This window comes from Cebidichthys violaceus, unplaced genomic scaffold (assembly GCF_023349555.1).
Source record: "Cebidichthys violaceus isolate CVI_PGR_0920_01 unplaced genomic scaffold, fCebVio1.0.p SCAF_3, whole genome shotgun sequence".
NCBI classification, from domain to species: Eukaryota; Metazoa; Chordata; class Actinopteri; order Perciformes; family Stichaeidae; genus Cebidichthys; species Cebidichthys violaceus.
This window is the reverse complement of record NW_027176483.1, coordinates 18,489,659-18,517,300: the sequence shown is the minus strand read 5'-3', so window position 1 is coordinate 18,517,300 and position 27,642 is coordinate 18,489,659. Positions and strand designations below refer to the sequence as shown.

Sequence of the window (27,642 nt, the reverse complement as noted above, 5' to 3'; positions counted from 1 at the left end):
TATTTCTTTAAAAGATCTATTTCCATTTTATAAAGAAAGAAAAAGGGAGACCACACACAAGAGAGCAGCAGATATTGATTTTTGATTTTGCAGGGAGTGACAGTCGAGTTAGACAGTCGAGTGTCAAGAATCTTAATCCTTCCAAGAGTGACCTCACCTCCTTGCTGCCAGTGAGATATTTTTAAATCCTGTGAAAAACATCAATGAATCACCATCAAATGAAAGAGAAAGATAACAGCAGTAACATGAGCTTTCTGCTTAACTGAAACAGACTGAGTGCCTACTTCACACGTGGAAGTCATATAACAGGGCTGAGAGCGGCAAAGACTGTCATCATTTTTATATTGAATAAAAAGATTTTGTTGTGTCTAATTTTGTGGAAATGCTGAACTGAACAGGCTCTTCCTCGCTCGGCTTAGAAAATAGCATTCTACCACACAGCACTCTGTATTATATTACCTTGTGTCATGCCGCCTTGAATTTACTTTTGCACAACTCAGGGAGGTAAAAACAGTAATTTTGCTGCGGGCACACAGGAAAAATCAACCTACACTGAGTGATGACTTCCAATACAAAACGTTTTTTCTCAAAGTTGCACTAAATGGAGGGAAAGGAACATCTGGTTTTCCTGCACAAGTGGGTTCATGTGCATGATTCAGTGCATAATGTCTACAGCACTAGAACAGAAATATGATGTTTATTGCCAGCCTGCAAGCTATTAATGATCAATAAAGTTAGATGGAGTTGTCAAGCTTTTCCCCACAAAGTTATAAAGACTTTTCAGGTCTGGCTGACAACAAAGACAAGACAAAGGTGGATTAGCCTTTCAGAAGCTAAATGGATGAGGACACAGTTTTGGTTAAATTGGGTCTGTGCTAATTTGAGGGTGTATAAAGCCACACTAATGTCATCCAGGAGTCACAGGGAGTCATCACTTACCAGAAACCTTTCCATGCCTGAAGATCTCTGCCTGTGTACCGTAGTTAAATGAAGGTTCTAAAAACTTTTTAGTAATGTGATTAGTTGAAATGTTACATAGATTAGGGAGGGATCAAGTATGGACTACGCAGTACAGTCAGTACAGTTTTCTGAGTCACATGTTGTCATGTTTGTATGTTTGTTGTTAGTTTTGTATCAGTATCAATGCTATATTGTAGCTAATCATCTTTAAAGCAGGTTGACCGTGTGCTGTATTTTGTCTCATTTCATACAAAATGTTACCCAGTATGAGCAATAATCACAGTAGATTTCCTCATAGGTGGCTTTGGGCCATATTTGGGTGTGCAAAATATAGTATAACCCAAATGTGTGTGTGTGTGTGTGTGTGTGTGTGTGTGTGTGTGTGTGTGTGTGTGTGTGTGTGTGTGTGTGTGTGTGCGTGTGTGTGTGCGTGTGTGTGTGTGTGTGTGTGTGTGTTGTGCAATCTGTCCTGAAGTTCATTATGTGTCGTTAAATCCCATGGCAGAATCCTGGAGATTTGTGTGTGCACACAAACTTTCTTTGACCCAAAAGCAGAACTCGGACATAAACAGTCAATAGTTCAAAGTATATTTATTGAGGAGACTAGAGACGAGGTATCGGTTGAGTTTGTAGCAGGGCAGACAGTAAACTGGGAAACAAACTGACGAGGCGCTGGACGATGCAGACAGAGAGAGATCTCAGGCGGCTGATGGACCTGAGGCACAGGTAAAACACAAGGTCATGCAGGATTCACATTAACACGAGGAAATATTGAACCGGAGCTTATAGTTTGGCTAAAGCGTACACCGTAGGCGAACTGACCAATCAGGTCAATCAGGAAGACTACTGAGCCCGGGTAGTTATTCTGCAGGAGCTTGATGAGTCGCAGGTGGATTGGCAGCAGGACGTAGAGTGCCACGCCCAGACAAAAACGCTCACGAGGAACTCAAGGGAGAGGTAAACAATAGAAGGCACAATGAGGCAGAGGCACAGCTGCTGTGACACCTAGTTATATGAGATACATCTCACCAACAAAGACCTCGCTTCTTATGAATGCAAATGAGTTTATCGGAGTAACGAATAGGGGAGAGAGTATGGAGCTATTTTTCTATCTTTGTTCAAGAGCGTGTTCTTTTAATTTTAATGCATGATTTATTTATTTCACTTCAGATTATGTACTGCTCCCCTCAAAACTCACACTCAAATAGCCCCCCCCCCCCCCCCCCCCCCCCCCCGCTTTGTTTTCTAGCTCAAACTGTATGCTTGCACTCAGATATAGTTTTGCTTGCACAGATTACCTGCACTCCAGCTCCAGTCCTTCTACTTACACTTGATTATGTGTTCTTGTGCAACAACCCTGTCAACATTCTCTAAACTAATAGAATGCCAGATGAACTGTTGACCAATGAAATGATCCCTGCCTCGTTGGGAGTGCTTTCTCTTTACAGGAGCGTCTTTGACGGGCGGTTACTTTTTAACCTGGTTCATCTACTTCCGCCATCCAAGGCTTTATTATATTGCTTACTTTACAATAATACATATATATCTGACACCTGTCACCATGCAGGGCTTAACAGTGGGACTGAATCTTCCCCACAGTCCAAACACCCACCATCAGCATTGGTTTTGGGAAGCCAGGGCTGCAACCGGTTGTTTTGGGCGACGAGCATTCTCTCATACAACATATAATAATATTGAATAGGATACGCTGCAGTCTTGGTCGAGAGGCTAAGCCCGCCCTAAGGTTACATCTTGAAATGGCCCTGCCTCCGAACAGAAGCTGACACATAACTGCTTCATTGTAGCTTTTATGTTGTTGTGTAGGTTAGACTGAACATTTAGAGAGAAGACAGAGGAAGACAGGGAGCAGAGAGGTGGGAGGGAATGAGAAGAGCGATAGTGGGAGATGAGGACGGACAGAGTGGGGTGAAGCTTATCGCCTGTCAGAGCCTTGCTATTATGTTTAAATGGCCTGAACTGAAATCAAGCAGAATCCAAGCAATCATCACTCACCTTGAGATGTTTAGCCAGGAGCCAGCCAATTTAATGAACCTGGCCCAGCAGGCACACTGCCAGTGTAACTGGCTAAAGCACCGGCATTACACTTCATCTTTAAAGTAGTGACAACTTTTAATTGTTTTTTCACGAGTACATTTCTGCCTGCTTTACACATTGATTCATATCGGAGCCATAACGCATTACCAGGTCAATTAATGTGTTGTGTTTTAATTGGAAAAGACACATTTTCTTGCTCCCCTGTGGTGGTATCTAGCCATGAAGCCCAGTTTGGATTTAATGGCCCGATCCCAATCTCCACCCATACGGACTCACGGACTTTGAGGCGCGCTCCCGCAAAGTCCGTGAGGGTTTGAGGCTCTCTGGCAGACATTTTGAGCCCTTTATGAACCCTTTCCGTAATCCAGCATTAGATGCAGACTTTGCCTCAGGGAATTACCCACAAATCATTGCAATGTGACGTTAAACACGGGGTAACCAGTGGAGGCATGAGACGTAAGGTATTTATTTATTCATTCATCAAATATTTGATTTTGTCATTGAAGCTGTTTTGACAAAAACTAGTAAATAGATTATGTGAAATAAAGAACCAGGAAGACGTTCAAATCAGGGAGTACAAAGTATAAAATAAATACCCACAAATATTTGTTGTCGTTGTCATGGTGATATATTGAAGCAAAGTGCTGTCCCATTAATATTTACACCATTTCAAGCCCTCACAGTCTCTCACACTCAACCACGTACCAGGGAACGTCAGTAAGTCCTTGAGGGTTCAGGGTTTGAGGCTTTAGGGGGACATTGGGATTGGGCCAATGACAATTGATGCCCCGCCCACACTACCCCAACTGATTTAGTGTTTTATTTCCTCTGCCTCTGTCCTGTCAATTTGACACCGGTGTCTTTTGTTGAGATTCTGAATTACCATTAACAAGTGAATCGCTGCCAACATAACAAGTGGTGGTTTTGATTTCAAACCTTGTACCTACTGCTGGAAAACCGGAATATTTAGATCAATAGTTTGAAACTAATTACCCTCGAATTCCACTGGGCGCTGCAGCTGCGCCGCTTGAGCTGATTGCGACCACTCTAGACAATGCCTGTCTGTCTTATAGTACCGGTGGAGTGGCAGACCGGGCTGGTGCTTCCCATTTTTAAAAAAGAAGAGCGGCTGGAGAGTGTGCTCCAATTATCTGGGTATCCCACTGCTCTGCCTTTTCAGGAAGGTTCATTTTAAGGTGGTAGAAAGTAGGCTCCAATCGATTGTTGAACTTCAGATCCACAGGGCTGTTGCAGGGATCAAGGGAGTTTGCTTATCCACTCTTCATGTGTTTTGTGGAGTTAGACGAGGCTTACGACTGTGTCCCCGGGAGTTCTGTGGGGGGTACAGCGGGAATATGGGGTTTCTTGTTTAACCAAAGTTAGTCGTATCACTGCCCCAAGCAAGGGAGTTCAAGTATGTTGGTGCTCTGCCTCACCTGCCTGTCATGACAAGTAAAAAACAAATAATGCTAAAATAAAATATATATTAATATTTCTCAACTGATCTGTGCTATAAATGTAATTTCTGTATGATTCCAAGCATTTCAAGCATTTCTATAATCAAAATCGCTGAATTAGCGCATGTCCTGTTCAAACAGAGGAGACACATGAGGTGAGGCAGCGACGAGCTGTGCCTCACCTCAGATTGCGCAATCCTTCACTAACTGGGTTGAGCGCGTGCCTTTTGCTTTATCATTGTTTGTCACCACTGTAATATCTGTAGACACTTTTATTATGTCCTTTCTTTACATAGAATAGGTCATGTATTTCACGTCTGTGTAGAACATATTTAGTGTTGCTGATCTGACATTAAACCACAGTGAAAAAGCACAGAGAGGCAAACAGTACCTCTGCCTCAATGAAGAGGGCGAGCGAGAGCCCACGGGTTGGGTTCATGCTTGTTCTGTCGTTGCTCTTCTTCTACACTTTTCTTCTTCTTCTTATATTTTGCTTTGACCACAACAATGTAAGATTCTATATCCAAGCTTAAAAATGTCTCAATAAACAAGGAAATATGAACAAATCAACAGCAATTCAACGTCGGACAGGTTAAGTAACCTTTTATGTGTTTGTTGTTCTCTTTATACATCCGTGGTTGTTACGCAGATTATCGCGGAATCTCACGATGTTCGCGGGTGCTGCCCGCGAGCGCTCCGCTTCTGAAACGCTCCCGGTGTAATCAAACATGTACCTCACCTATGTGTGTGTAAATAATGCTGATATGAAAAACAACCAGTAGTCAATGTGCAAACTGCCAATTGAATGGTGATTTAAGCTTCTCTATTGGGTACATATGTTTGTAAATCTGACTGATGTAGAGTCAGATCCTCACCAGACACCAACCTCACCGCACGTCACTGCGATAGACGGTTGGTTTGGTGCGGCGGCAGCAGTGATGCAATTGTTGTATCCAACTATGTTGGTGAAGAGGAAGCAGACCCGGAAGGCAAAGCGTTCAATTCCAGTCCATCCATGACCCTCAACTATGGTAATGTGCGAAGAGTCACCACTCGCTCTGAGCTGGTGTCTGCATCTACAGAACTCTGTTGAAAAAAATAACAACGCACCTCTACTTACCTACCAAATGTACAAATACATTTAGATTCACCATCTTTTCTGAATCTGTCTAAGAATCTCCTGTATTTCGGCAAACGCATAATCCACTTCAGAGCATGTGTTGAATAATTATTTCACCATGTCTCTCAGCAACGTGAAACAGACAGACGGGACAAGCGGTTCAGCGGTAAGAGCGACACTCTTATTTGGTTGTTGTTTTAGAAGCCTTTCGCCTTCTCTCATGCTGCAGTACCACCCTCCGTCTGAACTGTTACTGACCTGCTGTTATTACCAAAGAAGCCTTATCAAACCGTAAAGATATAGTGATGTCTACCTGAGCAGAGAATGAAGTTGCTCTCTCTCTCTCTCTGTTTGTGTTGTTATCTGAGCTTGTCCTTGCTTCTTTTTGACAGAGCGCATGCTTTTACTGCATGTGAGCGTACCCCACTGTACCCTACTGTACCCCACTGTACCCCACTGTACCCTACTGTACCCCACTGTACCCCACTGTACCCACTGTACCCTACTGTACCCTACTGTACCCTACTGTACCCCACTGTACCCTACTGTACCCCACTGTACCCCACTGTACCCTATTGTACCCCACTGTACCCACTGTACCCCACTGTACCCTACTGTACCCACTGTACCCTATTGTACCCCACTGTACCCCACTGTACCCTACTGTACCCACTGTACCCTACTGTACCCACTGTACCCCACTGTACCCTACTGTACCCACTGTACCCCACTGTACCCTACTGTACCCCACTGTACCCCACTGTACCCACTGTACCCCACTGTACCCTACTGTACCCCACTGTACCCTACTGTACCCACTGTACCCCACTGTACCCTACTGTACCCCACTGTACCCTACTGTACCCCACTGTACCCCACTGTACCCACTGTACCCCACTGTACCCACTGTACCCCACTGTACCCTACTGTACCCACTGTACCCCACTGTACCCTACTGTACCCACTGTACCCCACTGTACCCTACTGTACCCCACTGTACCCCACTGTACCCACTGTACCCCACTGTACCCTACTGTACCCACTGTACCCACTGTACCCCACTGTACCCTACTGTACCCCACTGTACCCCACTGTACCCCATGGTTTCCTCACCGTGCTCTGCGCTGCTCTCATGCAGCGGTTACAGCTGAAATGCAGTCACGACAGGAGGCGTCATTACAGAAGGGTAGCATGCAACCTCCAGTTCCCCTTCAGAGAAACACTGTTAGCTCCGTCAGCACTTTCACTGTAGTTTGCACTGTTAGCACTGTTAGCACTGTTAGCTCTGTCAGCACTGTTAGCTTCCGTCTCACCATCAACATGTTGAGAGTTTTAACATTTTTATTCAATGTTCTGTCATCTATTATTCCATTACTTTTCCTGATGTTTTAGGTTTTGGCCAAGGTATCGATTATGATATATTTTAGCAGGGTAGCATATTGAAGTCATAATGTTATTGTGACAACACTATCCTGTACTATACATGAGCAAGGAGACCATAACATGCGCGACATATTTCACATCAATGAAACCAATATTGAATCAATGTAATCTGTTAATGCTGATATTACTTTTGATTGAGTCATTGTTGTTAATGGGCCCAACCATCCGGGTCAAAGGCAGCAGGCACCCACGGAAACTTGAAAGGATATTCAAAGAGGAAGTTCAGTAGCAATCTGGCTCCAAGAGGTTTGGTTACTGTTTGCTAACCTTTGGGGGTTTGATTAAAGTTAGTGTCTCCATGAATTCAGCTTGTATGAATTACGGTGGTTGCAGAATATTCCCACAATTAGCAAATGTCTGAAGAAAATTGAGGAATTACTGTTTTATACTAATAAATATGTGTCTTTCTGTTGCGCAAAGACTAAAAGATTGTCCTGTCTCTCATTTACACATCTCCACCCCAGACATGGGAACATAACAAGGATTCCCTCTGGCATTAAATCAAGCTAACCTCTGTTCTGTTCTCTCTCTCTCTCTCTCTCTCTCTCTCTCTCTCTCTCTCTCTCTCTCTCTCTCTCTCTCTCTCTCTCCCCCCCCCCCTTCCCTCAAAGTGGAACTGGTGACCCACCTAGTGGTGAGAAGAGATCAATGCACCACCACGCCCAGCGATCATGAATGCAGGACAAGCAGCCAAATACCAGACTGTGTGTGTTGATCAGATGATCATACAGGAACACAAACTAGAACATCCACTCACTGTTCCTGCTCCATGCCTCCTTATGTTATGTTGTTGCATCCCTTCCTCCATCCTTCTCTCTCTCTCTCTCTCATCCCAATTCCACTCCACCATTTTCTGTCCTTTTTTCCACTTAGCTTACTCTTGATAGTGTCAATGCACACACACACACACACACAGACACACACACACACACACACACCAAAAAGATATTAATAGTTCTGTAGCACCAGTCTATCTGTTGCTAGGATACCAGCCAGTTCAGAACTCTGAGACATGCAGTTTATCTGTTTACTAAAGGAGCATGTTTAGTATGTCAGACACACACATTTGGGTAAAACGTAGTCTGTGTCCACGCTGGAGTATCTCACTGTATCATGTCCACCACTCACACTGAGCTGACAGTAACCATAGTGTAAGAAAATGCTGACGGTATTTAGGGTCTACTAGTCTCTGGTTGCTATGGGAACTGTTCTGGCCTCTCAGCAACATCCCCTTGGTGACAGAGGAAGAGGACAGTGGATAAACCAGAGGCTCCTCATGGGGAACAAAGCCGCCGTGTCGCCCTCTACTGGTCCAGAGTGAGCTCAGCAGGGAGGGCCCAGGAAGGAAGGGACAAGAAAACGCAAATTTTACTTAAGAAACTACATTTTACATTGATGGTAATTGCTTGTTAGCTTAAAGTGTTGTTACCATTGCTTTTCCCATTGTTCCCATATTGTAAGTCGCTTTGGATAAAAGCATCTGCTAAATGACTGTAATGTAATGTAATTAGTTTCAATCCAAATCCCAGTTAATCTATTAAAACAGCTGGTCTGTTTTCCAAGTGTAATTAGTTGGTCAGGAGATGCATCAATGGGTGGGTGGTTTTGACAGCAACAATCAAGATTTATTCATGCTTTATACATTTGTGTTGCAAATAGTGCAGTGACATGACAACAAGTAAGCTGTAATAGTACAGACTGATTCACAAACCAGGACCTCGCCACACTGCAAACACAGAGAGCAGAAACTCAACATACTATTCTGCTTAACTGGACAGGACACAGTTCACTTTAGCTCAGGATAGCTGCAGCTACATCTCACCCCAATTTAGCCTTTTGCTTTTAAGCTCTTTTGTCGTTTTGCTAACTATAAATCATATTTCCTCTCAAACTGAACACAACAGGATACTAATTTATGAGATAAAACAAATTCTAGTCAGATTCTAGTCTCTTTTTTTTAGTTATGGCATTTTGGCTTTTCGGTACTTTTCGGTGCGTCAGGACAGCGGAGTCGCTGCCCATCTTTCGGTGCAGGCCGAAAACTCACCTCTTCAAGAAGTGCTAGCCTGAGCCTTCCACTCAGCACCTATTGTATGCATACTAGTTTGTTGCACTTATTGTATTTATATTACTTTGTTTCTGCACTGTACTTTTGCTCTGCTTCATGCTCTTAGATGCTTGTTTAATTAATAAAGGAGATGCACTTATGACTTCTGGTGACTAGTAGTTCTCTTGAATACCAATGTTGAATGCACTTATTGTAAGTCGCTTTGGATAAAATCGTCTGCTAAATGACTGTAATGTAATGTAATGTACATGTGTAGTATAGGGCCTATTAGTTTTCCAGACAAATGTACTGTACACCCAGCAATCTTTGACAAACCCAGAAGATTGTTTAATATCTCTTGCCACTATTTACAAAATCAATATGAAAACAATGTTCCATCAGCTGCACAATAAACAATATTTTTAACCTGTTTGCCAAGTTGTAATTTAAAGACCAAAGCAGGAAATGACATATGTCAGTGTGCACAACAACATCAAAAAATCCATGTTAAGTGGAAGGTAAATGGAATTGTACTTGTATCACACTTCATTGTTGTCCGCTTTCACACCACATGTCATCATTCACACCCATTCATACACTGATAGCAGGGGCGACCATGCAAGGTGCCACCTGCCCATCAGGACTAACTAACACTCACACCCGCTCATACAGCGCAGGCACAATCACTTATAATAGCATGAAATTATATTTCTTTCCAGTATGTTATACATGTTTTTATGAACAAGGAGATGTGTCATTTCTGACTACCTTGAAGAGCAAATGCAGTGAGCAGCTATTAAAAAAAAAGCTCTGTGGCTGTAATAATAATTTATATCAGTATTTGTATTTTAATTCATTTTAACTTTGTGTGAGCGATTTAACGGCATGCTTTGCTCCATGCTACAGTGTTTTTTCTGATACTTCCACAGGATGGCGCCAGATGGTGACAGAATTGTCTAATTCTACACATAGTGAAGGTTGTTGGTAAAACTATAACTCTGAACTAAAAGACGTTCCAATGTATATGAAACAAACATAAATTGCTGGTTTGCTGTCATTTTGTTTTGCATCAAATCTACTTGTGGCTCCATAATTGTGCGGTGTGTGTTATATTTTAGTTGCACTCATGAGCAGTAGGAGATCCCCTGCACCCACCCACCCACTTGTCCCTTCGGTGGGCAGACAGTCAGTCAGACAGACAGATAAACAGACAGACTGGCTGACCGTAACACTGTAACTGATGTACTAAAATACTGGACCATGTGCCATTCCAAATTTGTCTTTCAGCCACGGGATCCCACCGTCTGACCAAGAATAAACACACACATCCAAGCGTCTCCCCTGCTCTGTACTATAGGCCTACTCCTGTGTGTGTGTGTGTGTGTGTGTGTGTGTGTGTGTGTGTGTGTGTGTGTGTGTGTGTGTGTGTGTGTGTTGGGTATCACAGTTAGAGATGCAGGGATGTCTGGATGAGGAAGTTTGATTCCCAGTCGCTGATGTAACCAGACTGGCAGAGTTGTGTCACAATGAGCCCACATGCAGCTCTCTTCATGGAGCCGCCTGGTAATCCTGTCTGTTGCTAATGGTCATTTAATCCAAAGCAGAGTTAGTAACTCTTTGCTGTCTGCGGGTCCACTGAGCACCACAGACCCAGCTGAACTTTTAATGACCCTCAACAAGCCTCATAACAGACAGTTGAAGTGTTCCATTAACAGCACAGGAAAGCGGATCATTTTTATCTTCAAAGTGCTGCCGAAACAAGAAATAAAAAAAAATTGTTTTTAGAGAAAGAGAGGCTGAGAAAACCGAGTAGAATGTGTAACAGCGAGAATGAGATAGTCGAGATGTGGTATTGATGGAAAGAAATCCCTCATGCATGATGTATTTGCTCCTTTAGCGCTTTAGTTGAAATTGTTGTGTAGACAAGTCAGACAGCAGTTTCTGGTCTTGGTTTCTCTGTCAGAGTTAGAGACAGTCGAGAAACTTGCAAACATGTCATTTCTGCACGACAGCGTGTTTGAACATTATCGCCGAGGAGGAGATAACACAAAGGTAAGCCGCACACAGGAAGAGCGACAGACGACGAGTCACTTTGTTCACATTCTTGCTCGATCTCCTTTTTAGACGCATCAATGAGATGAGTTGAGAACGGCATCTTAACTGTACACACACACACACACACACACACACACACACACACACACACACACACACACACACACACACACACACACACACACAGATTGTCTTGAGTCAGCTGTGTGTCACTGTAGCATCATTAGCTTTTCTGTGATCCTGTGTTATTGATGCGTTTTAAATATTTATTAGGTCACTTCCACAGCAGCAGCAGCAGCAGCATCTTCTAAACCTTGAATAACAATGAGGACGAACAACAGGGACATATCTTTGTTATGATAGAGGACGGCTTTTTTCTCTTTCTTTTCTCAGAGAACTTTTGGAGCCAGTTAACTAACAAAGGAGGAAAAATATGTTAAAATATAGGGTTTATTTCTTGGGTCCCTCGTCAGATGCTACTTAAACTTCGTCCTCAGACCAAATTCATGATATGTCTACATTGAAATTAATTTAACTAATAATCAACAGAAAATAAGGCAGCTATTTACTATTTATTCACCGAAGCATCTTTATTACCAATGATATCAGGTGTAATTGTGCTTGTATAATCTTTTTTTTTCCCCTCTAGTGACTTTAGTCTGTGCTTCAGCTGAGGGATGAACCTACAGTACATGCTGCTTCTTTTGTTTTTTTTCTAAAAGTTTTTTTTTATTATTATTATTATTTTGATCAAAAATGATTCCTATTTACATAAGATATGAAACTTTCTCTGTAAAAAATTTTTTTTCATTATTGATTAATCAATCAAACATTTAGACTGTAAAGGTAATGGAAAAGTCCAAAGTAAAAACTTTTGTCTTACCAACAGCCCAAAACTTAAAGACATATCTCTCATCTCATCTCATCTCATCTCATCTCATCTCATCTCATCTCATCTCATATCATCTCATCTCATCTCATCTTCACCCGCTTATCTGGGATCGGGTCGCGGGGCAACAGCTCCAGCAGGGGACCCCAAACTTTCCTTTCCCGGCCCACATCAGCCAGATCTGACTGGGGGATCCCGAGGCGCTCGCAGGCCAGTTTGGAGGTATAGTCCCTCCACCTGGTCCTGGGCCTCCCTCGGGGTCTCCTCCCAGCCGGTCGTGCCTGGAACACCTCCCTAGGGAGGCGCCCAGGTGGCATCCTCACCAGATGCCCGAACCACCTCAACTGGCTCCGTTCCACGCAAAGGAGCAGCGGCTCTACTCCGAGTCCCTCACGGATTACCGAACTTCTCACCCTATCTCTAAGGGAGACGCCAGCCACCCTCCTGAGGAAACCCATTTCGGCCACTTAAAGACACACTCACACTTAAATAAAACAGAAACAAACAGAAATGTCATTACTGCACTTTTTCTTGATAAACGACTTAAACAATTAATCCCTTATCAAAATTGTTGAGAATTATTTGTATCTTTAAATTACATGGGATTAATTGCCAAAATATTTCAGTCCAAAATGTCTGACTGAGTGAACATGGCCATCCAGAGAGCCACACTAGAGAGTTAAGAGCATGAGAAAAGCTATAAGCACACCCTTTGCTATAGCTTCTCTAAAAATGTCACATTTAGAGAGACTTTTACGATTGTTTCACCTGATAGCAATAACTTTCTTTCGCAAGGTGAATTTTCACTATGACTAATGGACTGTAGATAAGGAGCCGCTCTGTTACTCCAAAGCCCTCAGTCTGGAAAACCTTGTCAGAGGAAATCTAATAACCTTTCCGTGCAGTAATCCATCATTAATGTCATTTCACCGACACGGACACTGTACATCTTCACATCATTTAAAGAGCTGCTGTGCATTTGGTCTTCACGCTTGATTTCACAGACTCGCACATGAGAAAGGAGTCATGTTAAAATGTTCGAGCCAAATTTAGAAAACGGAGACTGAGCACATCCACGTTATACAGAGCACAGACAACAATGGTGGTTTCAGAAAATTTTGGACCGACAAACAGTTAAACTGTTAAAAGATTATGAGCCAGACAGCAAGAATTTGAAATTCCACAAAACACTTTCAGTTTAGTTAAGCAGAGGACGAGCGGCAGCTCTATCCTAAACAAGGGAAATGAAAATGATCTCCATCATCTCTGTGGAGATAGCTGCTGTGTGACATCCTTTCCTCCACTTCCTGTGGCTTTTAGACCGAAAATGACTCAATAACAGTCAAAAAGAATTAATAAGGGTAAATAGAATTAGTCATACTTAAACTAGTCAAAAGATCAGGCTGAAACCTAAACCTGACTAAACTAAATACAAGTAGGCATATGGATAAAGTATATCAAGAACATATCTTTTAAATTGTTATATCGATGTATACTTTCTGGAAAATTAACGTAGACATATTTATTGATTAAAGGACTATTCCAGGGGTGTTTGCTAATCCAAACAAATCCTAAAAAATCAAGGTTCTTTACATATTGATGGAAAAATGATACCAAACACCAATATTACCATAGGGTAATACTGCCTATAGCTACATGTATATGGCATAATGACAGATCCCACATTTTTATCATCTCAATGTATATATTGTCCTAGTACTCAACCGTAAAAATAAATAAAACTAAAAGGGACTGTAATACACTATACTGACATTTAATTTAAAAAAAACCCTCTGAATTACATCCAAATAGGTCAAGTAAACCCCCCAAAAACTGAATTTAGTTAGACCTAATTTAAACAAAATTAAACTTAAGATCAAGTATAATAGGCTATAAGATATTATGTATTACAATTGATTAATTAAACCAGCTAAATGTGAAATTAAAACTAGAACAGCTGGAATAGATTTTTTAGATTTTTAAATCTAAATTAAATCTAAGTCAAATAAATTCCACAGTTGACATGACACAACTCTGTCTCCTAAAAATGAGAGAAGTGACGATTCTTTCCCCACCGTCCAAGAAATTATTTCAACCGTCCTGAAGTCAGTGTAAGGTTTCAAAACCTCCAGATGTTTTCCTTTGACCTTATTCTCATCTATAGTGGATATCTGCATAAAAATGCACAATTCATATTATTAAGAAATTAATTATCATGTTGTTTTTCATATTTGCTTTGATGAAACATGTTTTAGGTGGTATTAGTAGTTTTAATTGTGTATTATAAGCTGCTTAGAGCTAGTGTTAGGAAGTTAAACAGGTCTCAACTCCCTCTCTAATATCTATTTCATGTCACTGTAAGAAATGAATTACAACATAATAAGTGTCTGATTAAGTTAGATGTTCCAAATGGTTTTAAGGTTTAAGGTTTGACAATCCAGTTCCTTTGCATGGGGACGTCATTTTTAAGAGACCAGGCTGCTCCGCACTAAAGTATGTGAGAAGAGAAACAAAACAACACAAACTAAAGTGAGCTGTGCTCAGTGTGCTGAGTGGAGATGAGATCAGACTGCATGTCAGAACTATTCACCATGGCAACCACAGATTATCTGATTAATTAATGAACCTTTTAGGCCCTACTGCATCACCAGCTACTGTTGGTAATCATTCACGCGCTGTTTGGCCTGCAGCTAACACACAAAAATGGAGAGTTTGAGACAGCAAAGTAGTGAGCTCTGTGTGTGTGTGTGTGTGTGTGTGTGTGTGTGTGTGTGTGTGTGTGTGCATGTGAGATCCTTAGGCTATCTGGGTGGGAGAAGACTGGTAGAAATCAATGACATGGGTGTCATAAAAGGAATGTTTCCTTTCATCAAAAGAAATCAGAGCATATGCTGTAGCCTGAGGCATTGTTTCCACCCCTAAAATCCTTATTAGGGTGAGAAGCAAGGATCAAAACATTTAGCCTTTCAGCCTCACAGATGCACCAAGCAGGTCAAAAACAAGTTTAGTTTTAGACACTTTACAGAATAGCACGCAACTTATTCTCGATATCCTTACATTAAAATACTAGATATTAGAAACCCTTAAATATCACATCTTCTCAGTTCTCTTCTGTTCGTGTATGTGTGTTATTAAAGCATCATTATATATGTGTTTCATTTTCTCTCTCCTTTTGTCTCAGGGGATCTTCACTGGTTAGTCTATATCTACACACACACACACACACACACGCACACACACACACACACACACACACACACACACACACACACACACACACACACACACACACACACACACACACACACACACACAGTCAGCCTCACAAACACCAACATAACAAAAGAACAAAACATGTCACAACACAGAAGAAGTGCATGAGAATGTACACAGACACTTTCCACCTGCAGGTTCTTGTTCGTAGTTTAATTAAGATCTTTGTGGGTGATTGTGAAACTCCTGTGGGAGTCTAATAGTCTTATTTACTCTCTGTGTGTATGTGTGCATACGTGTGTGTGTGTTTAGGTGTGTTGACTAGAAATAAAGGAGCAGTGCTACATTTTAGCAGCGTGTTTTTATCCTCCTGTTCTAGACTAAATCTAAATTTCATTCATCATTATGTTGCAAGCGCCAATATGTTTCGACTGTACTTCTGGAAATTTAAAGTATCAGCCTGTGTGTGTGTTTGTGTGAAACAAAAACTCACTTAAATGTATTTTGCATAGAACAGGAGGATATAATTCAACACTTTTTGAACACTTCTCTACTACGCTGTGTGCATTTTTAGTTACCCTTGAGCATTCTAGTCTATGCTGCTTTTTTATCTCATAGGCATGTTTCCCTGCAGACAGTTTGACATGTCAACGCATGAAGCACAGATGAAACCAACTTCAATTATAGTGACAAGTTAAAATGTCTGCTGTGAAAAAAGGTCTCATAATGACAGTGGAAGAAGTACTCTAAGTACATTCTATTAAAAGTAGTACCAACAACACAGACTGTTAGAAGCCTTATTGCATTTAAACATTTCATTTAATCTGCAATAACTGATTTTTTTTGGGCCACTTGACTGTGTCTGTGTCATAGGGAGTTAACGTAGTCACCGTGACGTCACCCATTGGCTTGTGTAAACTACAACCAATGTTGAATAAGACATTTTTAGTTGACCCAAACTGTGACAAGTAACTTTCATTAGCTGAAAATAAATTGTGAAAGGGTTAAAGTTTTAATTTAGTAGCGACCTGTCAATCACAGGGTAGCAACGCCCTAAAGGATGCCCTCCTTCATTGTCTATTTGACTCTAAATGGAACATAATTTACTAAATGAACATCATGCTGTATTGAAGAAGACTTGAAACCAGCGATTAAGACCATAAAGGCTTTACTTCATGTAAAAGTAGACAGCAGCTGACAGAGCTATTGCTCACTGGAATCGTTCCTCCTGTCCAACCTTTAGTAAGGGACAATTAAACATAACACGATACTTGTATTTCCCACAAGGCCTGATGGAGTTTATTCACCTCTTTAAAAGTGGGCGAAAAAGGCTAAACACATTAATTAACTTTCTCATCAGTTTGAAATTGACTTCTAATATTTCTATAGGTTAGGTACTTATCAAAAAAGCTCAAACTGTTTGGTTAGATATCCAGATATGCAGAGAACACTTTTTTATTTCAGCTTTTGGTCTTTTAGCTTTTCATCAGAGCATGCCTATGGGTTAGGTACTAACATAACATAACGCTGCATCTTGTCCAAATATTCACACACTTTTCTGAAGGATCTAAGGTTTATTCTAGGGTTTATTTGATCAGTGAAATAGAAACACTGTCTGTCTGCCTCCTCTTCACGCCTCAAACCCCCCCCCCCCCCCCCCCCCCCCCGCTTGATCTCACATAAGGATCCTATAAAGTTTCTGCGGTCCAGTTCAGACGCATGCGCAGTGGCAGCCCCGAGTAGCGTGTGTAGTAGTATTATTATTGTGAATGGGAGGGGCGGTATTTTGGACGTACAGTCACAAGAGCGACTCGACGGAGCCAGGAAGTAGACTGTTGATGCCTTCATGTACTCGTCGAAATTGCCGTAATTTCAAGTACTTTTCACCTTCCAAGTTACAGAGAGCACGAAAACATGATAAGGAGATTGTTAGCGATATCAACAACAGCTGGAAACACGAACTGTGACGGTGGTGCTATTTGTGTTATTACCTTGTATGTTGGTGCATGCTTCTAATTATTATTTGGGACTTTTTTTTAATGTCTAGGCTATTTGTTTACGTTTTAACTGTAAGAATAAATCATGTTTAGCCAATGACCGTTTACATGTTATCGTTTTACTGAACAATGCTGTAACTTTTGACTGATAGGTGGACACAAATGTAAATTATGTCAGGAAGATAGTTCCTCCTCTGCCACCAGAGCACAACACAGATCTGTGCCATGCGATTCATGACTGTAATTAAAGCCTTCATATTATAGGCTGTACTCAGCCTACATAGGGGTAATCCTTCGTGTGATATACATTAGCCTATTTGTGGCTTGAATGCGTGAATAATCGGCAGGCCTACCGGGGCGGAGCACTTGAAAGTTGCAGGTAGACCAGAGCGCTCGTTTATTACCACTTGCTTGAGATCACACGATAGTCAAGAGAGAGAGAGAGAGAGAGAGAGAGAGAGAGAGAGAGAGAGAGAGAGAGAGAGACACGCACACACACACACACACACACACACACACACACACACACACACACACACACGTACAATTTGAGCTTTATCTTACGAGGTGGGTCACTCAGTGAGAGCCATTTGGAGCCAGAGGCGACTCGGAGCGCGCAGTTAGACGCAGATCATCATAATAAGATCAGGAGTCAGAATCACAGAGACCAGCAGAGAGCACATTGCTCCACATAGAGAGAGAGAGAGAAAAAAAAACACTCATACACGGAAGAGAAGTGAGTGAAAGAGAGGCAGAGTGAGGAACGGACGGCAAGACGAACAGTTGAAGTTTTACTGTGCGGGATAAATAAAAATAATAAATACAAAAAAAAAAGTGAAACTCAAAGAAACCGGAAAGTGTTGGTGAAGATGCCGCGGGTAGTCCCGGACCAGAGGAGCAAGTTTGACAATGAGGAGTTTTTCCGCAAGTTGAGCAGGGAGTGTGAGGTGAGTCAGTCGGCGGTGTTTCTACACACTGGATCCATTCTGTTAGACGGCGGAAATAAGGACAGAGAAGAAGAGGCTCGTTAGAGGAGAAAAGCATGCTGGCTGGCGGGTCGAATTATTTTAAGCTTCATACTTAATTTAAATGAATTAGTTGAGTGGTTGCTAATAATAATGTATACACAAAATCACCCAATTCAAAAGAATGATCGTCTTCAAAAGTACGAGTTGTTTCACTTGTACCTGAAATTGAGATTTTTTTTTTAAGACTCTGTATTCTCATTCTTCTCTCAGTTTGCTCTTTTATTGCTCTAAAATGTTAATATTTATTATTATTTATTGTTTTCGATGAAGAGTACAGAAACAAAGAATGATGTCTTTTGCCCTAAATCTAAATTCCCGTGGCTTATCATCAAATTACAGCCTACTGCTGGCAATGAGCATCGTGTCGAACAGCCCTACTTTGTGCCCTATTATTGAGTGTTTTCTAGTCCAATTCAACACAGAGTAGGTTGCTCTACATGATGTGAGTATATGTTTGTGGTGTTTAAGGTTTGTGTTTTCTTTTCATCTTAGATTAAATATACTGGGTTCAGGGACCGGCCCCATGAGGAGAGACAAGCTCGCTTCCAGAACGCTTGCAGGGACGGACGGTCAGAAATAGTGAGTACAAAACTAAATATAATATTTGTATTCCTTAAGTCTCCTTTATTTGTAGTGTTGATATCTATCTATCTATCTATCTATCTATCTATCTATCTATCTATCTATCTATCTATCTATCTATCTAACTATCTATCTATCTATCTAATCAATTAAACAACTCGCCTCTTAACTCAGTTTTGGCTCATGTATTAAACTTAGAAACCATCTTCAGTAATGAGCATTAATCTCAAGGCTGACTCCATTTTAAGAGACACGTGAACTGTTATTACGAGAACACTGAAATCAGTTCATGTTGTGCAGCAGTGCAGTGCACATACACATAGACACCGTGCGTGCTGATGTTCTGGTGTGTCCCCGCACAAGCAAGTAGACGTGCTATCAGACACGCAGAACCACCAGGCTTAACTGCACTTACAGGCTCATGGCTTCTTCCCTCTGTATTCTGCAGCTGCAGTCATCATCATCATCATCATCATCTCAGCTTTGTTTGGTAGAAACACATCAGTGCATGTTATCACGCAGGCAGTTTACGGTTGCAACACTCTTAGGGCTGTAATTTGGGGCCTAGACATGCTCAGCTAAAGTAAATATCACCTGTCATGTCTAATTTTGGTATATACAGTAAACATGTAGTGAAGGAAGTCGACATGCAGCGAGTGAACAGGAAGATACAAACACCTGTATGATGTACAATAATGCAACTCAGCACTACTATGAATACTAATGGACGAATGAACATGTTTCCTCTTGAGCACCAGAAAATGATTCGGCTATATTTATTTTATTTTTTGTGGTGGTAATTTCCATAATAAATGGAATCCTAAATAAACCACCCTAAATCTGGTATAGCTTGTGACTTCATGGTGACCCCCCCCCCCCCCCCCCCCCCCCCCTGTTGGCCGTAGCGTAGCAAAGGCGTTGATGGGTTAACCTGCACTTGACCCCACCTCAGGGCAGTTTGATTGACATCTACCAGCCTTCCTGCTTTCTTCACAGCCAGGTTTTAGAAAAGTGTCTGTCCTGCAGCGGGTTGGCTTTTGAAAACTAGAGCCAATCTAAATGAGGGACATCGTCTCTGTATGTGGGGGAAGAGGAATAAAAAGTCTGTGCAGTCCCACATAAAGAGGAACACCTGGTCACCGTGTTTTCATTCATAGAGGAGCAGCCGGCGGATTGTTGTTGTAGTGAGCGATTGTGTGTGTCTCCCTCCGTTTCCAAACCACACTTCTCTCTAGCCGCGTCCTCAAATGCATCCGATCATCAGATGTCCAATTTTTTGACGGATGTTTTTCAAAAGCAGGAGGGCTGTAGTGATTTCTTTTGTTTAATCAAAAGACCACAGTGACCAAATATTGCATACAAAACTACTTCAAGTATGAAAGTTAAGTACCCACTATGAGACAAAGTTGTCTCTGTCAGATTTGTATTTTTTAGTATTACTTTACGCTATAACAGTGCAATCTATTTGTTATGCCTATTATAGGCTTTTAAAATCTTCATCTGTGACTAGTCCGTACAGCCAGGAGATGAATGTCCTTTATGAACGCAACACACTTCTATTGCTCCACCAGTGCCACTGAGCCCATGTGACCTTTTTCCTGTCTCGAAAAACTACTGCAGCATTTGTGATGATCCATTTATAACTAAAGCAAGTCGAGGCATGTTCATATTGTCATTATGCTGCTTCTTCTACTGACTTCCTATTTAACCATGTCCTCAACAAAAGGTGAAGTTAGGTGTAGAGACGACACACACACAGCAGGGGGGCAACTTCTGCTGTCTTAGTCATCCTCGGGGGGGGGGGGGGTACATCTAGTTTTACCATCTTTTAGTGGGACATGATGCGTCCGTCTGTCTGTCTGTCCGTCTGTCTGTCTGTCCTCACCGTATTTATATGCCTCTTCTGTGAGAATTGATGGCCACGGTTTTAATGGTTTGACGGCAGCTGTGACATCATGTCGCTGATTTATCTGTGGGGCAGACACGGCTGAAGACCTCCTGCTATTTTCATGGTCAGTGTGAACGACTATCTGACACAATGAGACTCGAACGTGCGGTCGAGGACCACTTTTTATACACGAGACAGAGCAGAAAACAAATAAACTGCGGGCAATTTATTAGGGTAATACTGAATTATTTAGTTGTGTTTAAAATCCCAATAAAGTGTTTTGTTTGTACTTAGATATTTTACGTACAACTTACTCCAGTGATGTGGAAAGCCTACACACACTGACAATGGACCTTTCTGGTAAAAAGGATTATTTTTTGTCAATGACAGAGAAGGAAGAAGTAGATGTAATTGAATTTATTTTTTGAAAAACAAAATAATCATTCCAAGCAGAGTAGTTTTATTGTGTATAAAAACATGTCTGGAGGGAAACAGTGCTTTTGCTTGTCAACATTTGTCTCAGCCTAATTCCAGACATGAAAAGTAAAACATGTAAAATCAAAAAGTTTTCGTTTCACTCACCGGTAAGTGCTTTTCATTGTACATGTCAGTTGAGAGCAAATTGTTATTTACAGAACAAGCTTGAGTAAATAAATAAAAGGCCTGTTAAAAGTGGTGATGGAATAAAAGACACGTTATACCGTACACACGTTTTGTGTTTCCAGCTGCCTAAATATTTTTACTCTTCAGAGTTTGATTCTTCTTTAAAGGCAGTGGATTTATTAACTCAAATTAAATATACCTTTATGTATTCTGCATGTTATAACAGATAATTACATGTCCACAATTTAAACGATTTAAACTTTTACATTGTTTTAAAACCAAAGGCTTATTTTCTACATTTTCTATGTCATGTAAAAATGCAATTTGGAAGCTGAGCTGTGTATTGCTGCTCTGTAGGACACACACACACACACACACACACACACACACACACACACACACACACACACACACACACACACACACAGATGGAATCACAGAGCGGCTCTAAACTGTTCAGGATTGATCTGATAAATGGGACAATAATTCAAAGTAAATTATCTTCAGCTCAGCTCATTAGAGATGAGTCCCTTTCTCAAATGCTATTGATTTTCATGCTGCTCTGGTTTCTCCCCCTCTCCTCTCCCATCTCTCTCTCTTTCTCTCTGTCTGTTCACTTCCTTTCATTTAATTTCCTTTGCTTTGTTCTTCTTTGTCTTTATTCTACATCTCACTTCCTCTCTTAGTCGGACTTTCTTTACATTCACCACGCTGCCTTTGCCCCCATCGCCCCCATCTCCCTTATTCACCTTCATTTCTCTCCCTCTCTCTCATTTCCTCTGTTTCTCTCTGCCTCCCTCTCTTTTTCCTTTTCCCTCCTTTGTCTCCCAGTTTCCCTCCATCTCTCTCCTCTCTCTGCCTCTCCTCTCTTTTTTTCCCTCCCGCAGTAGTAGGCAGCAAATGAGAATCAGATGGTTGTAATCCAATACTTCAAATACAGCAGAAATGATGACTCTGGTCTTCTTTGAGCTCTCGTTTCTGTGTGTGTGTGTGTGTGTGTGTGTGTGTGTGTGTGTGTGTGTGTGTTTGTATCCATGAGTGTAATGAGAGACCTTTTTTTCTGTGTGTGTGTATGTCCATGTACACACTTAGTCATTTTCAGCTTTCTCCTCCCTTTATTTCCCTCTCTTCCACTCCCTGTTGTTCTCTCCTTCTCTTTCATTCAGTTTTCTCAGATTTGACAGGGTGCATAATTCATATGCTTCTAGCTCAGTCGCAGCTCTAATGCCATTAGTATTGATCTGTCTCAGCAAACGCAACACAACATATCACACACACACACACACACACACACACACACGCATCGGTACGCATAAAAACAAGACATTTTCTAACTTGATTTTCTGCCTCGCCGTAATTCATTGCTTTCCGACTGCAACGGTGAAATGCATTCTATTGATTTTCATTTTTTTGTTTCTCTATGTGTGTGTGCATAAATATGTGTGTGTGCGCGCGTGCGTGCGTGTTTATCTTGATAGGAATGTCTCCCACTAGAGCATGAAGCCATTTCACAGAAATCAAAAAATGAGGAAAGCTTTACAGTATGATGTGATTATGTGTGTGGAGGGAGCAGGCCGTGGTTGGCTTTGTGCTTTCGTTCTGAGGAGAGCACTCGTCAGAGAAAGACGGAGGACGGAAGGGTTAAAGAAAGGAGACAAAGAACAACTACACTAAACTTGAATTCTTCCAGGCTTACACCCAAAGAAGATATTTAAACTTACTCAGACATTCTGCTGTTTAAACTTCTGCAAGAACCCTCTAGAAACTCTTAATCTTTTAACGAATCACTCTGATCAGCTGGTTCCAGCCATAGCTATTCTAAATATATGAGGATTTACTGCTTTTCTCTGATCTATATCATTGTAAACTGAAAGGTGTAATGGTTTGGACGGTTGGTCCATTCCAAAATGTTACCTTGGGCTCTGGAAATATTTGATGGATATTTTTCAGTGTTTTTTTTAGAGAGTTGGCAGATGCATTGATAATGAAAAGAAGCCCTTAAAAGTAAGCTCAAAGTGAAGCTCTTTGATACACTTTTCAATAATGCTACTCAAAGGCATCCTTGTTTAGATCCTCCCAGCCCGGTAAGCACCAATGTCTGTAACACTTCTCTGGTATGAATTTGAAGTCTCCAATAAATAGCCTACTCCTTTGCCATGAGTGAAAATAAGTGCGGGATGTCTCTTAAGGGATTTTCTCCTCCAGGACCACAGAAGGCAGTACACTGATTTCTGCAGGCAGTTTAATGTTCCTCATGACAGTAAACTGACTTTGCCATGTTAAATCACTGGTGTGTCGTTTTACCATTCATAAAATGTCACGCTTAATGCTGAAACCAATCAATCGCGCCCTACTCTGCAGCTTTACACGGTGCTTTCAGCCTATTTCCGCCCATTTTTGGGGTTTTCCCACTGTACATTGTCTTTATTTGAACCTCACAGCTCACATCAACAAACATACCACCATATAAAACTGTGAGCAGCTGGCTTTCCATTAACATTAAGACGCTCAGACAAGCAGCTGTTCACTACCTTTTCAGAATGAAACAGCAAGAGCCAAAATAAACAAGAGGCATTAGCTCAGGAGACTTCAAAATATTTTTATCAGAAGTTGGTGGAAAACCCCCCCAAAAAATGTGTGACTCGTGTACCTCTGTTTGCTGGATGTGCAGTTGTTTGCTAATACATTAACAACTATTTCAATAACCAGTGGTACATCACAGTCAAAAATAACTCAATGGAGATTTTCTTCTTTGTCTCTCTCCAGGCCTTTGTAGCCACAGGTACCAACCTCTCCCTCCAGTTCTTTCCTGCCAACCTGCACGGAGATCAGAGGCAGGTTCCTGCAAGGGAGTACGTCGACTTTGAGAGAGAGACAGGAAAGGTAGGACAAGTGCAAGATACACAAACACACACACACACACACACACACACACACACACACACACACACACACACACACACACACACACACATATTCTCTCTGTTGCTCTTCACCTGTTGATGAGGGCACATGGTCTGAGTTGCAGCATTGAGATTGGAATTTTATTTTATTTTATTTTCTGATTAATTGTGTCCAAAATGCATCTTCAATCCACCAAACAACTTCTCTTATTCCAAAATCAGTTGGAGTTGAAAACATCTACAGTGTCTCATGCTTTAGTCACGCGCGCTTGATTCATAACACACATGACAATATGAAACTTTGACAGAAAAAAAAGCTTTTGGAGAAACACATGCATCTCTGTCTGCTATTTTGCCCCCAGTTCCTGTTTTTTTTTTTTTTTTTTTATGAAATGAAAATGACTGTCCAGACACCCACGCAGAGACAAAAAACATCATGTGAATTTATGAGTGCCAATGTTGAGTTTCATCGTCCTGAGCAAGTCTGGATATTTAGTTTTGTGTACATTGACATCTAACATGTATATCCCTTATTCAAGGCAACAACCTTTGACAGACTACGTATTGATTTGTGTGTCAGGTTGTGCACAGGTCCACAAAGACAAATTAAAGCAATCAGCTTGCGATCAGCTCCCTGCTGTTCAAAGTTTAGCCTTTAAACCAGTGTGTACCGGGTATTTACTGGTCTGCAGCAGTGCCTGGTGGCTGGAACCACCAAGCATACTCTAAAATGTGGTGATCCTGATCAAACAGGTGAAATCACTGCTGAGCTTCTTTTCACACCTATGTTTGTTGCTCAGTAGTGCCCGTGCCTGATCAAGATCAAAGTTAAGCAACTTATAGAGCTCAGAAGATGTTAGTCTGCTGCTGTTGTCAAGGTGACATCAACTGTACAGAGCAGTGGTGCTGCTGCTGTTGTGTTTATGTGTATGTTAATTGTCTCCCCTGGCGCTAAGCCTGGATTTTGTGTGTGTGTGTCAGAAGGCCCTCCACGGACACTGGCCAGCTGAAATGAATGCCGTGTGGCGGCTCATTAAAAATGCATTCTGGGAAATCGATGGACCTCCATGCCCCAAGGCTGACAGACTAATCTCACACTGTTAATTATTTAACACAAGTGCCCTGATGGTTGGGAGCTGTGTGTGTGTGTGTGTGTGTGTGCGTGCTTGTGTTTATGGCCGTTTTGCAGAAGAGATTTCTGATGTGGTGTGTGGCAGACAAAGGGAGAACTAGACTGCATGCATGTGTATGGCAGAGGCGGAGAGTGTTGGGTTGTGTGTGTGTGTGTGTGTGTGTGTGTGTGTGTGTGTGGGTAAGACGATACCCTCTTCTTTGTCACCTCAACGGTGCTCACAGATCTATGAAGTTTTAATGAGGCTTGGAGTCTTCAATGTAAAGCAGTTTCACAGTGGTTCTGTAGAACTGAAGCCGAGCGTGCGCACACACACACACACACACACACACACACACACACACACGTCTGAGGATCATGATCAAAGAGCTGACGGTCTGCTCTTTTTGTCCATATCCAAAACATGTCATGACATACTGGCAGTGACTCACAATAAGTTACTCCAGATCTGAAATGCTCTTTTCATGCAGCTCCAACGAAAGACACACAAGTATAAAGTTTCAGTCTTTACTTTAATGTAATATTCATTCATATTCCACTTGTATGAAAAAGGACAGGTTGAGTGCAGAACGTGGTTTCTCGAGTGCAATGTGCAGTGAAAAGAAATATGCAGAAGAAGAAAGAGGACAACTTCACTCAGTCGTTCCAATGCAGAGCCTTTAATTGTGTACCGGGTGTACATTTTCTGCTGTGTTCCTCCACCAGGAATTCAGCTTTCATTTCATACACACAAACACAAAGAAACACACACACACACACACACACACACACACACACACACACACACACACACACACACACACACACACACACACAGCCTGCCCTCCGATCCGGCTGGACCTCCCTGTAGAATACAACTGTCAGGCCGTGGGCAGAGTTCTTGTGTACGTTGCAACTTCTTCTCTTAATTACTGTCACAGCTAAGCTACACACACTCACATGTCGGATGCCTGGTGATGGTTATTTATCTTGACGTATTTTTTTAATTTTTTTTATGCTTCCACAATGTTCGGTAGAGCCTGAAAAAAAAAGTATCCTTTTTAAATTGTAATATTATTCTTTTTCAATTATGTATTTTACGTCAGACCTATTTCTTTATAAAACACACAAAGAAAGAGATTATTAGAGATTAATGTGTAATAGCAATATGGAGTAGTATTGAACATAAATGTGAATACTGGGCTAGAAATAATAATCAGGTCTGCTGTCTTCAGTTATGGGGAACAGATGAAAAAATTGAAGAAGAGTTGAAAAGGAGGAGACGGTAGCTCATGAACTATAACTGAGACTGAGGCACCAGGTCACTGTTTTGGCCTCTCTGACTTTATTCTTAATACTTTTCTCTACAGGTTTTCTTTCATTCACATTCCTTTCTTTTTCCTGTTTGTTATTCTTGTGGGATTTTACATGAACATCCATGCTGCTGTCCCCCTCCCCTCGTTCTGTTCCTTATGTTCTTTTTTTTACTTACATCCTCGTTCCCACCATACACCCCCCCCTCCTCCCTCCTTTTATCCTCCCCTCTTTCACGCAATCACTCCCGTCCTCCCTCCATCCACTCCCCCCTTCCATTCCTCCCTCTCTCCCGCCTTCATTTCCAAACACAGCCGGTGCCAAACCAAAAGGAAAGCACAGCCAGGTTAAACTTGGCGACTGTCTATCGTGGGTGTGTGCGTGAAAGAGAGAGAATGAGTAGACGTACAGGCTCTCAGTGTCGTTGCAGGCTAATGGGAGCCAGCTGTGGACGAGGGTAACTTTAGTGTTAGCTGCTAACTTGCTAGCAAGCGTTAACCCAGACCTAGACATGAATTATAGCATCTGCAGCTGGTTTACCAGCAGCCACTCTAAATGTAGTTTGCTCATTTTAGATTGTTTAAGTTTTGCAGCTGAATCCAAACACTGGATACTGTTCAAATTTACAGATATGAGCTTAACTGATTTTCCCCCTGGAATTTGTATCGTAGCCCTACATACTGTGCCAAACTGTGATTTGCTCATTTCTTTAGCACATCCCCTTCATCATAAGTGAGATACATTTCCCTTTAACATATAAAGCTCTCTGTGACTTCAACTTAATACATATATACATGTCCCTCTTGTTGGAAAAAGATTTGGAGCTTGCATGATTGTTAACTCTTTAATCGCTGACCCATTTGAATGTTTTCATAATGCCAAACATTTTGCCTATTTCATTCATTCATTTCCTGTCATCCAAAGAGTTGTGTTTGTGGTTTCCTTTGTGTGAAGGAACTGCCGTGCTTCTTGTGTCC

At 41.6% G+C, this 27,642-nt stretch overlaps 1 protein-coding gene across 4 annotated transcripts in view; it reads left to right on the top strand.

Moving 5' to 3' along the window:
- Positions 1–17,754: 17,754 nt before the first annotated feature.
- Positions 17,755–27,642, top strand: part of cbfb (core-binding factor subunit beta) — a 30,843-nt gene continuing 20,955 nt past the window's right edge. The window contains exons 1-3 of one of the 4 annotated variants that reach the window (XM_068722872.1): positions 17,755–18,183; positions 18,757–18,843; positions 24,104–24,220. In XM_068722872.1, coding sequence (XP_068578973.1) covers positions 18,106–18,183; positions 18,757–18,843; positions 24,104–24,220 — 282 coding nt within the window. In that variant the 5' untranslated portion in view covers positions 17,755–18,105. The remainder of the gene's footprint in view (positions 18,184–18,756; positions 18,844–24,103; positions 24,221–27,642) is intronic. The other 3 variants (XM_068722873.1, XM_068722875.1, XM_068722874.1) reach the window with 3 other exon arrangements.